Here is a 14,473-nt window from a genome sequence, read left to right on the forward strand (position 1 = left end):
TGGCGTCATTGGCTTGAGGGTGCTAAGCATCGCGTGGTGGTTTTGACTGATCATAAGAACCTTACTTATCTTGAGTCTGCCAAGCGCTTGAATCCTAGACAGGCCCGTTGGTCGTTATTTTTTGCTTGTTTTGATTTTGTGATTTCATACCTTCCGGGCTCTAAAAATGTGAAGGCGGATGCTCTGTCTAGGAGTTTTGTGCCCGACTCTCCGGGGTTATCTGAGCCGGCGAGTATCCTCAAGGAAGGAGTCAGTGTCTGCCATCTCCCCTGATTTGCGGAGAGTGTTGCAGAAATTTCAGGCTAATAAACCTGATCGTTGTCCGGCCGAGAAACTGTTCGTCCCTGATAGGTGGACTAGTAAAGTTATCTCTGAACTTCATTGTTCGGTGCTGGTCGGTCATCCTGGAATCTTTGGTACCAGGGAGTTGGTTGCTAGATCCTTCTGGTGGCCATCTCTGTCGCGGGATGTGCGTGCTTTTGTGCAGTCCTGTGGAATTTGTGCTAGGGCTAAGCCCTGCTGTTCACGTGCCAGTGGGTTGCTTTTGCCCTTGCCGGTCCCGAAGAGGCCTTGGACACATATTTCTATGGATTTCATTTCTGACCTTCCCGTTTCTCAAAAAATGTCGGTCATTTGGGTGGTCTGTGATCGCTTTTCTAAAATGGTCCATCTGGTGCCCTTGGTTAAATTGCCTTCCTCCTCTGATTTGGTGCCTTTGTTCTTCCAGCATGTGGTTCGTTTACATGGCATTCCTGAGAATATTGTTTCTGACAGAGGTTCCCAGTTTGTCTCGAGGTTCTGGCGAGCCTTTTGTGGTAGGATGGGCATTGACCTATCTTTCTCCTCGGCCTTCCATCCTCAGACTAATGGCCAGACCGAACGAACCAATCAGACCTTGGAAACATATCTGAGATGTTTTGTTTCCGCTGACCAGGATGATTGGGTGTCATTTTTGCCGTTGGCTGAGTTCGCCCTTAATAATCGGGCCAGCTCGGCTACCTTGGTCTCTCCATTTTTCTGCAATTCTGGGTTCCATCCTCGTTTCTCTTCAGGACAGGTTGAGTCTTCGGACTGTCCTGGTGTGGATTCTGTGGTGGACAGGTTGCAGCAGATCTGGACTCAGGTAGTGGACAATTTGACCTTGTCCCAGGAGAAGGCTCAGCTTTTCGCTAATCGCAGACGCCGTGTGGGACCCCGACTTCGTGTTGGGGATCTGGTTTGGTTATCTTCTCGTCATATTCCTATGAAGGTTTCCTCTCCTAAATTTAAACCTCGTTTTATTGGTCCGTATAGGATTTCTGAGATTCTCAATCCGGTGTCTTTTCGTCTGATCCTCCCAGACTCCTTTTCCATACATAATGTATTCCATAGGTCGTTGTTGAGGAGATACGTGGCACCTATGGTTCCATCTGTGGAGCCTCCTGCCCCTGTTTTGGTGGAGGGGGAATTGGAGTATATTGTGGAGAAGATTTTGGATTCTCGTGTCTCTAGACGGAAACTCCAGTATCTGGTCAAATGGAAGGGTTATGCTCAGGAAGATAATTCCTGGGTTTTTGCCTCTGATGTCCATGCCCCAGATCTTGTTCGTGCCTTTCATGTGGCTCATCCTGGTCGGCCTGGGGGTTCTGGTGAGGGTTCGGTGACCCCTCCTTAAGGGGGGGGTACTGTTGTGAATTCTGTGGCTGAATTCACTTCTGTGGTCACAAGTGGTATTGCAGTCTCTGGGCTTCCTCCCTCAGGTGTTTTGGTGAGCTCGTTGGCTGCCTTGCTATTTAGCTCCACCTGAGTCTGTCTTCCTTGCTCCTTGTCAATGTTCCAGTGTTGGATCTGAGCTACTGCATCTTTCCTTGGGCCTGCTGCTCTGCTAGATAAGTGCTTCTAGTTTGTTTTCTGTTTTTTCTGTCCAGCTTGCTATTAACTTTTGCTGGAAGCTCTGAGAGGCAAAGGGGTGCACCGCCGTGCTGTTAGTTCGGCACGGTGGGTCTTTTTGCCCCTTTGCGTGGTTTTCGTTTTAGGGTTTTTTGTAGACTGCATAGTTCTCTTTGCTATCCTCGCTCTGTCTAGAATATCGGGCCTCACTTTGCTGAATCTATTTCATTCCTACGTTTGTCTTTTCATCTTGCTAACAGTCATTATATGTGGGGGGCTGCCTATTCCTTTGGGGTATTTCTCTGAGGTAAGTCAGGCTTGTATTTCTATCTTCAGGCTAGTCAGCTCCTCAGGCAGTGCCGAGTTGCATAGGTAGTGATAGGCGCAATCCACTGCTGCTTATAGTTGTGTGAGGATAGATCAGGTACTGCAGTCTACAGAGATTCCACGTCTCAGAGCTCGTCCTATTGTTTTTGGTTATTGCCAGATCTCTGTATGTGCGCTGATTACTGCACGCTGTGTTGCCTGATTGCCAGCCATAACACCCTCCCATGCGCCCAAACGCTGGTTCTCCCCCACATATAGGGTATCAGCGCACTCAGGACAAATTGCACAACAACTTTTGGGGTCCAATTTCTCCTGTTACCCTCAGGAAAATACAAAACTGGGGGCTAAAAAATTATTTTTGTGGGAAAAAAATTTTGTTTTATTTTTACGGCTCTGCATTATAAACTTCTGTGAAGCTCTTATTGGGTCAAAGTGCTCACCACACATCTAGATAAGTTCCTTAGGGGGTCTACTTTCCAAAATGGTGTCACTTGTGGGGGGTTTCAATGTTTAGGTACATCAGTGGCTCTCCAAACGCAACATGGCGTCCAATCTCAATTCCTGTCAATTTTGCATTGAAAGGTCAAACGGCGCTCCTTCCCTTCCGAGCTCTCCCATGCGCCCAAACAATGGTTTACCCCCACATATGGGGTATCAGAGTACTCAGGACAAATTGTGCCACAACTTTTGTGGTCCAATTTCTTCTCTTACCATTGGGAAAATAAAAAATTGGGGGCGAAAAGATAATTTTTGTGAAAAAAAAAATGATTTTTTATTTTTACGGTTCTGCATTATAAACTTCTGTGAAGCACTTGGTGGGTCAAAGTGCTCACCACACCTCTAGATAAGTTCCTTAGGGGGTCTACTTTCCAAAATGGTGTCACTTGTGGGGGGTTTCAATGTTTAGGCACATCAGTGGCTCTCCAAACGCAACATGGCGTCATCTCAATTCCTGTCAATTTTGCATTGAAAGGTCAAATGGCGCTCCTTCCCTTCCGAGCTCTGCCATGCGCACAAACTGTGGTTAACCCCCACATATGGGGTATCAGCGTACTCAGGACAAATTGTACAACAACTTTTGGGGTCCATTTTCTCCTGTTACCCTTGGCAAAATAAAACAAATTGGAGCTGAAGTAAATTTTTTGTGAAAAAAAGTTAAATGTTCATTTTTATTTAAACATTCCAAAAATTCCTGTGAAGCACCAGAAGGGTTAATAAACTTCTTGAATGTGGTTTTGAGCACCTTGAGGGGTGCAGTTTTTAGAATGGTGTCACACTTGGGTATTTTCTATCATATAGACCCCTCAAAATGACTTCAAATGAGATGTGGTCCCTAAAATAAAATGGTGTTGTAAAAATGAGAAATTGCTGGTCAACTTTTAACCCTTATAACTCCCTAACAAAAAAAAATTTTTGGTTCCAAAATTGTGCTGATGTAAAGTAGACATGTGGGAAATGTTACTTATTAAGTATTTTGTGTGACATATCTCTGTGATTTAATTGCATAAAAATTCAAAGTTGGAAAATTGCGAAATTTTCAAAATTTTCGCCAAATTTCCGTTTTTTTCACAAATAAACGCAGGTAATATCAAAGAAATTTTACCACTATCATGAAGTACAATATGTCACGAGAAAACAATGTCAGAATCACCGGGATCCGTTGAAGCGTTCCAGAGTTATAACCTCATAAAGGGACAGTGGTCAGAATTGTAAAAATTGACCCAGTCCATAACGTGCAAACCACCCTTGGGGGTAAAGGGGTTAATATCTGCCCCAAGTCACTGGCTTTACTACTCTGGCGGAGAAAATTGTGCGGGAGCCCATGCCAATTTTTTTCCGCCATTTAACCCTTTAATTTAATAGATAGAACGGCCAAATTTTGCTCATACACACTACTAACATTGGTAGTGTGGAATATGCAAAAAAAAAATGGGGATATGAGATAGTTTACTGTATGTAAACCATGTCTCATATCATGTCGGGTTTAGGAAGGAGACAGCAAAAGCCGGTAATTGAATTACCGGCTTTAAAGCTACCTAGCGCTGTATGAAGTAATAATATATATACATATATGTGTCTACTGCTATATATATATATATATATATATATATATATATATATATATATATATATATATATATATTTACACATGGATGCCTTGTATTGCCGTATGTCGGTTTTGCAAGCCTGCGAGAAAAACACGCAGTACGGATGCCATACGGATTACATACGGAGGATGCCATGCGCAAAATACGCTGATACACCCTACCTACGGAGGAGCTACGGACCACTATTTTGGGGACTTTTCAGCGTATTACGGCCGCAATATACGGACCGTATTGTCTTACACCGAGTGTGACTCCAGCCTAAGACATAGGGTCAGTCAGGCACGTGGCTAATGTGCATGTGCGGTTTCCTGAAACAGACATGAGGTGACGTTGCCCTGCCTACAGAGCTACTGGGCCTGTTCCTGTGTCTCACTGGTATCCAGGAAAGCTGAGAAATCTGTGCTGCCGAGCAGAGGATTGTGGAAAACATTAACAAAGCCGATAATTAGCACTGCTCACTTACATCTTTGATGGCTGTTAAAAGCTGCCGATTCTTGCATGGACCTGGCAGGTAAAGAGATCAGATTAAATTATAATTTATTACATAGGACCACATATAATACAGTGAGATACTGCACTATCTGTATGAGATAAGTATGATGTATAAGTATACCTGATCTGGGATAACGTGAGGTCCAGCTTCTTCCACAGAGACGACATCATGAATGGGACTTCTGCTTGATTCTCTGAACAAGAGGTTTCAAGTAAGTTCCATGTGATTTATTAGGATGCATAATTAGGTATAAACCAGTCAGATTGGAACATTTTAGGGCAGGTGCAGACTATCGTGTTTTTGGTCGGAATGCGATAGAACCAGACATCGGTTCACACCTGAACTAATGTTATGCTACAGGGCCGTGCATATGTTCGATTTTTTTCCTCGGAGAGTGACGGTTAGAAGAAAAATCATTGCATGCTTCAGTTTGATCTGATTTGGATCGCACTCAGCCATGCAAGTCAACGAGTGCATGGGAAACATCGTAAAACACTCAGATGACATCTGAGTGCAGTCCGATTTCCTCAGACTCACAGAATGGAGAACATGGGAGACATTTTTCTTCTCCATCTCATCTTCTCCTCATCCGACAGAATCGGATCACACTGTGCTCCCACACTGATCAGAGTGGATTTTCATAATCATCTCGATTGTCTCATCTGAGAGAAATCTACAGTCGTCTGCACCTGGACATAGGCCACGATCAGTATTTGTAAGCCAAAATTAGGAGTGGAACAATCAGAGGAAAAGTATAATAGAAACACGTCACCACTTCTGTATTTATCACCCACTCCTGGTTTAGGCTTACAAATAACGATGCAAATTACTGAATGTGTCCTCATAGTGACTTGTACAATTGTTTCCCAGTAATAGATTCATCAGGCCACCAGGTACAGCAGTGTAAGGCTATGTGTACACGTATTCTTGGCCACTGCGGATTTTTCCGCAGCAGATTTGATAAATCTGCAGGGCAAAAACGCTGCGTTTTTGCTGCAGATTTATTGCGGATTTACCGCCCCATAGGGGCAGTTGTTAAACCGCTGCGGAATCCGCAGAAAGAAGTGACATGCTGCGGAATGTAAGCCGCTGTGTTTCCGTGCGTTTTTTTCCGCAGCATGTGCACAGCATTTTTGGTTTCCCATAGATTTACATAGAACTGTAAACTCATGGGAAACTGCTGCGGATCCGCAGCAAAATCCGCATCGTGTGCACATAGCCTTAGTGGTTACCCAGCTGGTGTTAGCAGCACTTTTGTGTATAACCTGAACACGGAGTCTTAATCTTGTGGCCAGAACATGGGTGCAAGATGTTATGAAATAAAGAAATAGACAATATTTAATCAGTAGACTCCTCCATCACTTTGGTAGTGCTGCAGTGATCATATGTTGTCCATCATTCACGTGATCGCAGCAGCCTTTCATTAAAGGGAACCTGTCACCCCGTTTTTTCAGATTGAGCTATCAATACTGTTAAATAGGGCCTGCGCTGTGCGTTACTATAGTGTATGTAGTGTACCCTGATTCCCCACCGAGTTTGCATCTCGGCTTTGGGAAAATGGCCGCCGCGATCTCTAATGCGCATGAACGGCATCCCGCGGCCATTTTCCTGAAGCCCCGTGCAGCAGAGCACTCCATCTGCGCACGCGCGGCCCCAGGAAGATGGCCGCCCCCACCGATGCAAGGGATTACAGCGCAGATCGCGCGCTGTGTCTTCACGTGGGCGCAGGGAATTCGGACCTTGGACATGCGCACACCACTACGCCACCAACGGAAAGCTGGGGAAGAAAAGAGCGCTGTGAACACGCCCACCTGACCAGACCAGCCTGATTGACAGGCGAAAACGGCGACTTTGGTAATGTATTTCTCAGCATACATGGGGAATCAGGGTACACTACATACACTATAGTAACGCACAGCGCAGGCCCTATTTAACAGTATTTATAGCTCAATCTGAAAAAACGGGGTGACAGGTTCCCTTTAACCTCAAGACTGACAGTTGTTAGTACAGGACACGACCACTCAGACCACCAATTGCCTGCAGCGGTTATATGAAAAATGGGCAGCACAAGATCACTGCAGGGTCCGCTGGAGACGTGATACTAAAGTAGGAGGGGTTTCAATAAGTAATATTTCTTTATTTTAAAACATTCCCAGTATTTGGGCAAGTTTTGTAATAGCCCCAATATCCCCTTTAAATGTAAACTGGTGAATCAGGAATCCTAATGGTACAAAATGGCATCTTTCATGTAAATGCTTCAGCAAATCAAGAGTCCTAATATTCCCAGAGTCTACAAGAGGAAAAGCTTCAACCACACACTCACCCTTTGCCTTCATGGTAATATATTCATTTAAGATTGTCGTCAGGTTTTTTCCGAATAGGGACTGAAAAGGAGAAAATATTACACACTGATAAATGAGCTTCATATTAATCAATTCCAGCCTAGACTCCCTTTTACCATTAGCTAAAAGTATTAAGGCTGCACTCACACATGGAGATTCAGGAGCTAAACACAACAGTGGATGCAAAGCAGAGGCAAAGTATTAGTCCATCCTTTATCTCTTTCCTTCTTTTTGGATCCACTCCTGGTTTTGACGCAAAAAACTACATGTATGCTTTACTGCCTGCACTTTATGCTTTTACAGTCAATATCCGGCTCCACCTGACTCGGCGGCAGAGGCGACGCCAGACCTCTGTGGCAGAGCAGTTTTACGAAGCACTGTGTGCCCTTGCCTTGTGTGCCCTCGCCTTGTGTGTCTCTCTGCTGGGAGACAAACACACTTGTGTTCCTTATGGAGATGTTATTATTCAGACTGCTGTCTATGAAGCTCAACAAGCAGTTTAAAAAGGGACAAAATGTTTGTTCACACCAAGCACAGTCATGCCCTGCACCCTTGGCATCGCCAAGCAGTTACCCCGTGCCCAACTGTTTTCCATCTATGGCCTCCTGTAAAAACTAAGAGCTATCAATTGACGAAAACTAGGGTGGAGATAAATGGAAAACAAGTGGTTAAAAACAAGTGCACTGAAATGCTAGTCCACATTATGGGGGCACTGAGAGAGAGGATGGGCTTGGTTTGAACAGTAATTATAGACTCCATTATAAAAACGATTAAAATAATTCTTACCAGCAAGCATCCTGGGATGGTGCCGTCTTCTGTATGATGCTCGGCATACTCTTTGAGATTCGGACTTTCTGCGACAAAGGATTGGCAGGTAGACAGGAGCTTTTCTTGCTGCAAGTAACCTAAAATAAAAGCCACGTGACATTGTAAGTCAAAAAAGCAAAAGCAGTCTGCGACCGAGGGTGCTAGCAATGGATGGACCACCAAATAGGAGTGCATCATGCTGAACAGGCAGAAGCATCAATACTGAGAATAAAGAAACGAATTCAGTGAGGACAGAACATCCATTCTGCAGCAAAGCACTAGATTTATTTACTGCATACAAAGGGTATTGTCTCTATGCATGTAAAAGGGGAAAAAAGCGAGTATGTGGATGAAAAAGCAGTGGATCGCTGCTGCTACTTTCTGAGTTAAGACATTTGCCTGCCTGTTTTATCACAGGAGCGACTGTTTCTGCCACATCTCCGGTTTCCTGAACTCATAAATCAAGCCAGTGAGGTGGGAGCTCCTGTGGCTGCTGAGCTTTAACGTCACTGACAATTTACGATGAAATCAGGGAACTGGAGACGTGGCACAGGGCAATGTATTACATTAGAAAATAACAGCTGTGAGCCCTGCTGTTTCGTCTGTATACTCGCTTATCAAGTTACTTAGGCTTCCTCCCCTGGCCAGTAGATGTGGTATATGAACTGGAGCAGCTCTGCATTGTCAGACACAGACATTACAAGGCATTTACAAAATCATCTGAGCAGAGGTTTTTTTTTTTTTTGTTTTTTTTTCTAAGCATCCAAATATTCCAAGATCTACTGATTAAAACGTTTGTTTGTGGGACAGCCCCATTTAATAAGCCTGTTTCCTATCTCTTCCCCAATTCATGTGAGGCCAGTCATGGAGATTAGGAACCATCCATATGAGGTCACCCTGTCACCGGTGAATGGCTTCTACGCTTTTTGATCAAACAACTGAGTACTTCATGATTTTTTTTTTACATGCATAGAAATAGTGAAGTTCATGTATTCATTAGCCCACTTCTCTCTGCAGCCAATTTTTGTATTTTCATTTCTTTCTCCAACTTTTTTTTTTTCTTCAATAACTATGACTTTTTTTTTTTTTTTCATTCTTGCACTGACATACATATGAGGGTTTTTTTTTGTGCGGAACAAGATATAGTTTTGAATGACATCATTCATTTTATCATATACAGCAAAGGGAAATGTAAAAAAAAAAAAAAATATAGGTGCAGTAAAATGGTGGAGAAAAGAAAAAAACAAAACATAACTGTCAATGTATTTTTGGATTCTATTTTTTACGGCATTATAGAGTAAAAATTACCTGGACACATGATTACAGAGATACCAAATATGTATACTTTTATCTATTTCATACTTTATTTTTAACTGGATTTTTGTTAAAAAAAAAAAAAAAAAAATTGTTGTCACACCATTTTTTGAGACCTGTAACTTTTTTTTTTATAATACAATCCATGGATTTTTACAGGCTTTTTTATGGCGTGATGAGCTGGTGTTTTTATGTAACGTATATACTGTAATTCTTGGGGTATATACTATGCTTTGATCGCTTCTTATTGAATTTTTTTTATCGTTATTGCAGTGACCAAGAAAAAAAAAATATTCTGGAGTTTCGCGATTTTTTTTTTTCTCCTTACAGCATTGAGGCTATGTGCACACGTTCAGGATTTTTTTTTTTTTCCCCCCGGGGGAAAAAAAACACTAACAAAAACCCTTACATAAGCATCCCAACATTTTTAATGCATTCTGCAATTTTTGTGCAAATGATGTGTTTTTTTCGGTGAAGCATGCTCATTAATTTTGTGGTTTTTTCGCGCTTTTGCCGCTATATTATTGCATTGGGAAGCTCCAAGGTAAAAACTGCAGAGATTCCTGAACATGTGCACATAGCCTCAGCCATTCAGCATAATTAATTCTATATATCAATAGATCAATAGATCGGACTCTTCTTCACACAGTGATAGCAGATATATATATATATATATATATATATATGGGCAGCATGGTGGCGCAGTGGTTAGCACTGCAGCCTTGCAGCGCTGGGGTCCTGGGTTCTAATCCCACCCAGGACAACATCTGCAAAGAGTTTGTATGTTCTCTCCGTGTTTGCGTGGGTTTCCTCCGGGTTCTCCGGTTTCCTCCCACATTCCAAAGACATACTGATAGGGAATCTAGATTGTGAGCCCCATCGGGGACAGAGATGATAATGTGTGCAAACTGTGAAGCGCTGCGGAATATGTTAGCGCTATATAAAAATAAAGATTATTATTATTATTATTAATATATATTTATTTATTTTTTTACATTTCTTTATTGTTAACTGGGACAAAGGTGAGCAATTCACATTTTATATTTTTTCTTTTACATTTTGAAAATTAATTTTACACTTTGTTAGTCTCCCTTAGGGGACTTGAACTTGTTATCTGTACCATATAGTTCAGTACTGCGGCACTTAGATGCTTCTCTCAGTGACTGACGGCGGCATTTAACTGGTTAACTGCAATCGTTATTGGAGGGAGATGCCAATTTTAATACAGATCTGCCCTTTGTGGAGAGGCTTCTACTTCTCATCCCCCCTCCAGAGTCCTTGACGTACTCTGTGACATGTAGAACATGAAGGGGTTAATCGCAGTGTGCTGACACTCAATGACTTACTTCCCCTATGATTTCAGATTAACTCTATTTTTAAAATAATTTCTGTTATTCTATGTGACAGAATCAATATCTATGTGGCTGATCAATATTTTTTTTTCTTCTACAGACCGGATTGCGGCATACGATGAGGGGCTCCACAAATCGAAGCACGCGCCCCCATTAAAGTCTATGTCTGAGTGTCATTTACATAATTGATCCGGATCTCTTGCATGAGAGAATCTACGCTCGTGTGAGCCGTAAACCTCATTCAAACCTCCGCTTTTTGTATAGAGGCGCTACCCATGTGTTTTTTTTTTTCACGGATAGGACTCGTGCCTTGGAGTCACATGTCCGGAGATTTTTCACGGTCCACGCAATGTCACGGTGACACGTCTGGTATTGGTAAAAAGTGTCGGATCAAAAATCGGCAATGCAAGTCTAAGGATCCGTGAAAAATAACTGGCCAGCACCTAAATCACAACCTGATCAGGAGAAGAGAATTTTTTTCTTCTCTCATCTGAGAAAATCGGATGAAACTCGGCCCAAATTTTGATGAAACTCGATAAAAAGGACGCGATGTGAGAAAATTCATGACATCTGAATTAACCCTTACACGGATTAGAAAGTGGCATTACAGACCACTTTTTTTTTTTTCAAGTTACAAAAAGTTAAGCCATTAAAATAATAATACTAAAAAAAAAAAAAAAAATTAGAGCCGCACTGGCATTGCTGTAATGGTACTGATCCAAATAATTATGTTTCCAGATGATTGCTACAAGAAAAAAAAAAAAAAACACAACAAAATCAGAATTGTATATTTTTTAACCATTTCACCCTAATAGGTTTTTTTTTTTTTGTACATTGAATAGTAAACTACAATTCGTCCCACAAAAAAAAAAAAAGCCTCCATACGGATCGGGTGAAGAAAATGTTATGGGTCTTAGGCAAAAAAAAAGAAGAAAGAAGCACAAAAATATGAAAATTAGGCACTTTGCTAATAAAAAATCTTAACTAAGGCGAGGAGTGTTAGGAATGTCCATGACACGGGAGGAGGGGGGTGCGGAGCCCTGGGGGGATCTGCTGGGAGTTGTAGTGGCCCACGGTGGTCACCACGTACACGGGGAGGTGACAGGTGTCCGTATATAAACAGACATGATGGCGGAGGAGGCCGCCGGGCACTGACATGCACAGCGCAGTATGTGGCCCGTGCGGCGGGCACTCACCCAGAACCAGCCGGGCCACATCGGAAGGAAGCAGCATGGCGACCCCTCCTGCGGGGCATCCGAGACGTCAGCCTCTGCCCGGAGCCGCTCCCCGAACTCACAGCCACGTCCCGTCACTCAGTGACCTGCTTCTCCCGCGCTGCTGTGCGGTGTCACACTGTAAACCGTCCCCAGCGAGAGCAGCGCCCGGAGTTCCGGATGAGGGCAGCCCGCTCACAGTTCCGCTCAGATTATAATAATGACTGGAAAATATCATCATTGATGACAACTAGTGACGCCCACCTTACAGTGTATGGCCGCTCCAGCAGACAAATAATGGAGAACTGCATAAATGGCAATCCCTTCATATAGAGTAATGCTAATGTCACAGTATAATGGTCCCGTCAGCGCTTCCTCTTTCCATAATTCTGCTCTCAACTAAGTAAACCATATTTTTTTCCAATCGTCTCAATGAACACTAAAGTGACAAGCAAATGGCAGCCACGGCCATGTGAGCAGCCCCACAGACTTTAAGGCCACGTGCACACGTTCAGTATTTGGTCAGTATTTTACCTCAGTATTTGTAAGACAAAACCAGCAGAGGAACAATAGGAACACGTCACGTCACCACTTCTGTATTTATCACCCATTCCTGGTTTTGGCTTACAAATACTGAGGTAAAAAACTGACCAAATACTGATAGTGTGAACGTAGCCTTAGGGTATGTTTCCACGTTCAGGAAACGTTGCGTTTTTGACGCTGCGTTGAGCCACAGCGTAAAAAAAACGCAGCGTCCAGATGTTACAGCATAGTGGAGGGGATTTCATGAAATCCCGTCTCCACTATGCACGTCTTTTAGGCGCGTCTTTTAAGAACGCAGCATGTCCTTACATTGCAGAAACAACACCAGGACAGCGCAGGTGACCTGTCGGTGACCTCAGGTGCAGATTTGGTCAGGATTTTACCTGCAGAAAATCCTGACCAAATCCTCATGCAATCCTGAAGGTGGACACATACCCTTAGGCTATGTGCACACGTTGCGGTTTTTACCGCGGATCCACAGCGTTTTTGACGCTGTGGATCCGTAGCAGTTTTCCATGCGGTGTACAGTACCATGTTAACCTATAGAAAACAAAAAACCGCTGTGCACATGCTGCAGAAAATACCGCGCGGAAACTCTGCGGTTTATTTTCCGCAGCATGTCAATTCTTTGTGCGGAATCCGCAGCGGTTTAACACCTGCTCCATATTAAAAAAACGCAGGAGTAAAACCGCAGTAGAATCCGCACAACAACCGTGGAAAATCTGCAGGAAAAACGCAGTGATTTTGCCCTGCGGATTTATCAAAATCAGTGCGGAAAAATCCGCACACCAGGACGCAGCGTGGCCACATACCTTATAGTCTGTGGGGCTGCTCACACATCTGTATATTTTTGCAGACCGTGTGTCCGCACCGAATACATATCCATTTTCGATCAAGTAACAGGTCAAACTTTCCAATACAAGTCTGTGGAGGAATCAGACAACGCTCAGGCGCCACCTTTGCGCTGTCCGATTTTCACAGTCTGTTTGATATGAGAAACCTCCACCATTTTTTTTTTACAAGAAAGACTGATTAAAGTCTGAAGGTAAAAAACAATCACAGTTGGACCATTTTTTTATTTTTTGTACACGTGAAAAATCACCGACATCTGAATGTGGCCTAAGACTAAGTCCATAAGCGCATACGAAAAATTGTCTTTTTTTTTAGTCTGAAACTGACCTTTTTTTTTCATCTGTACGCTGTTCTTTATATCCATTTTTAATAAAAATCGGGCCACCATCTAGTTTTTAATAAAAAGAAACCCTAGAGCAGTTTCTTCTGTAATTTTTGCAATGGATTTTGCTTAAGAATGGATGCAATATTGGCGTGGTTTGCCAAGGGACAGGAGTGGATGTGCCTGTGCAGGGCTCCTGCTAATCCCTTAATTGCTACTAATTTAGCCTACATATATCTGGACTATTCTATTCCTCAACACCTATAAACATGCCAGGATCAAGAGGGAAGAGGAAAATCGCTGGCACACCTAAGAATTCTCCCTCATTTGGGCAGAGAAGTACCCGGGAGAAAAACAATGGCGGCAGCAGCAGGCTTCCCCCTGGTGGGAAAGAAAGAAGTCCCGGGAGCCTAAGCAGTGGAACTAACAGCCGAAAACCAGCGGTCCTGCGGCACCAAAGTGCACAGAAAATCACCCAGACTGCAGCTCCGAGGTCCCCTGCCCCTGCACCAACTCTGACAAAGACTGCAGGTACATCGGTGGGAGGCAGAGGGACCGCTGAGATTTACAATGCAGCGACGCGGCGGAGGGATACGCTGGACGGCGCAGAGGTGCCGGCTTTGGGGATCCCGACGCCTGTCAAACCAGCGGCGCCGGGCAAATCAGAGACGCCGGGCGGTGAGGAGAGGAGAGGGAGCCGTGGATCCATATCAGCGACGCAAGCCACCGCGTCGCTATGGGAGCCAGGAGCGGAGAACGGGACGGAGCGACAGACCGGCGGCGGAGTGATCCCGCCGATGCAGCGCAGCTCATTGAGGTACGATGCGAAGGAGTTCGTACCCAGAAGTGACAGGAGATGCCAGACGCCGGGAGCTGCAGCAGGGGACAGCGAATATACAGAGAAGCGGCGGGTCTCGCCTGCCGCATTGG

General features: G+C 43.8%; 1 protein-coding gene across 4 annotated transcripts in view; it reads right to left on the reverse strand.

Annotated features, from left to right (window-relative positions):
* The window catches only part of NPAT (nuclear protein, coactivator of histone transcription), a 99,677-nt gene extending 87,658 nt beyond the window's left edge, over window positions 1-12,019 (reverse strand). For 3 of the 4 annotated variants that reach the window (XM_069759146.1, XM_069759145.1, XM_069759143.1), the window contains exons 1-5: window positions 11,809-11,964; window positions 7,926-8,044; window positions 7,121-7,181; window positions 4,918-4,990; window positions 4,768-4,808 (exon numbers count right to left, since the gene is read on the reverse strand). In XM_069759146.1, the coding sequence (XP_069615247.1) occupies window positions 4,768-4,808; window positions 4,918-4,990; window positions 7,121-7,181; window positions 7,926-8,044; window positions 11,809-11,845 (331 nt within the window). In that variant the 5' untranslated portion in view covers window positions 11,846-11,964. Of the gene's footprint in view, window positions 1-4,767; window positions 4,809-4,917; window positions 4,991-7,120; window positions 7,182-7,925; window positions 8,045-11,808 lie in introns of all 4 variants that reach the window. The other variant, XM_069759144.1, reaches the window with a different exon arrangement.
* Window positions 12,020-14,473: the final 2,454 nt, after the last annotated feature.

This window comes from Ranitomeya imitator, chromosome 3 (genome assembly GCF_032444005.1).
Source record: "Ranitomeya imitator isolate aRanImi1 chromosome 3, aRanImi1.pri, whole genome shotgun sequence".
Taxonomy (NCBI): domain Eukaryota; kingdom Metazoa; phylum Chordata; class Amphibia; order Anura; family Dendrobatidae; genus Ranitomeya; species Ranitomeya imitator.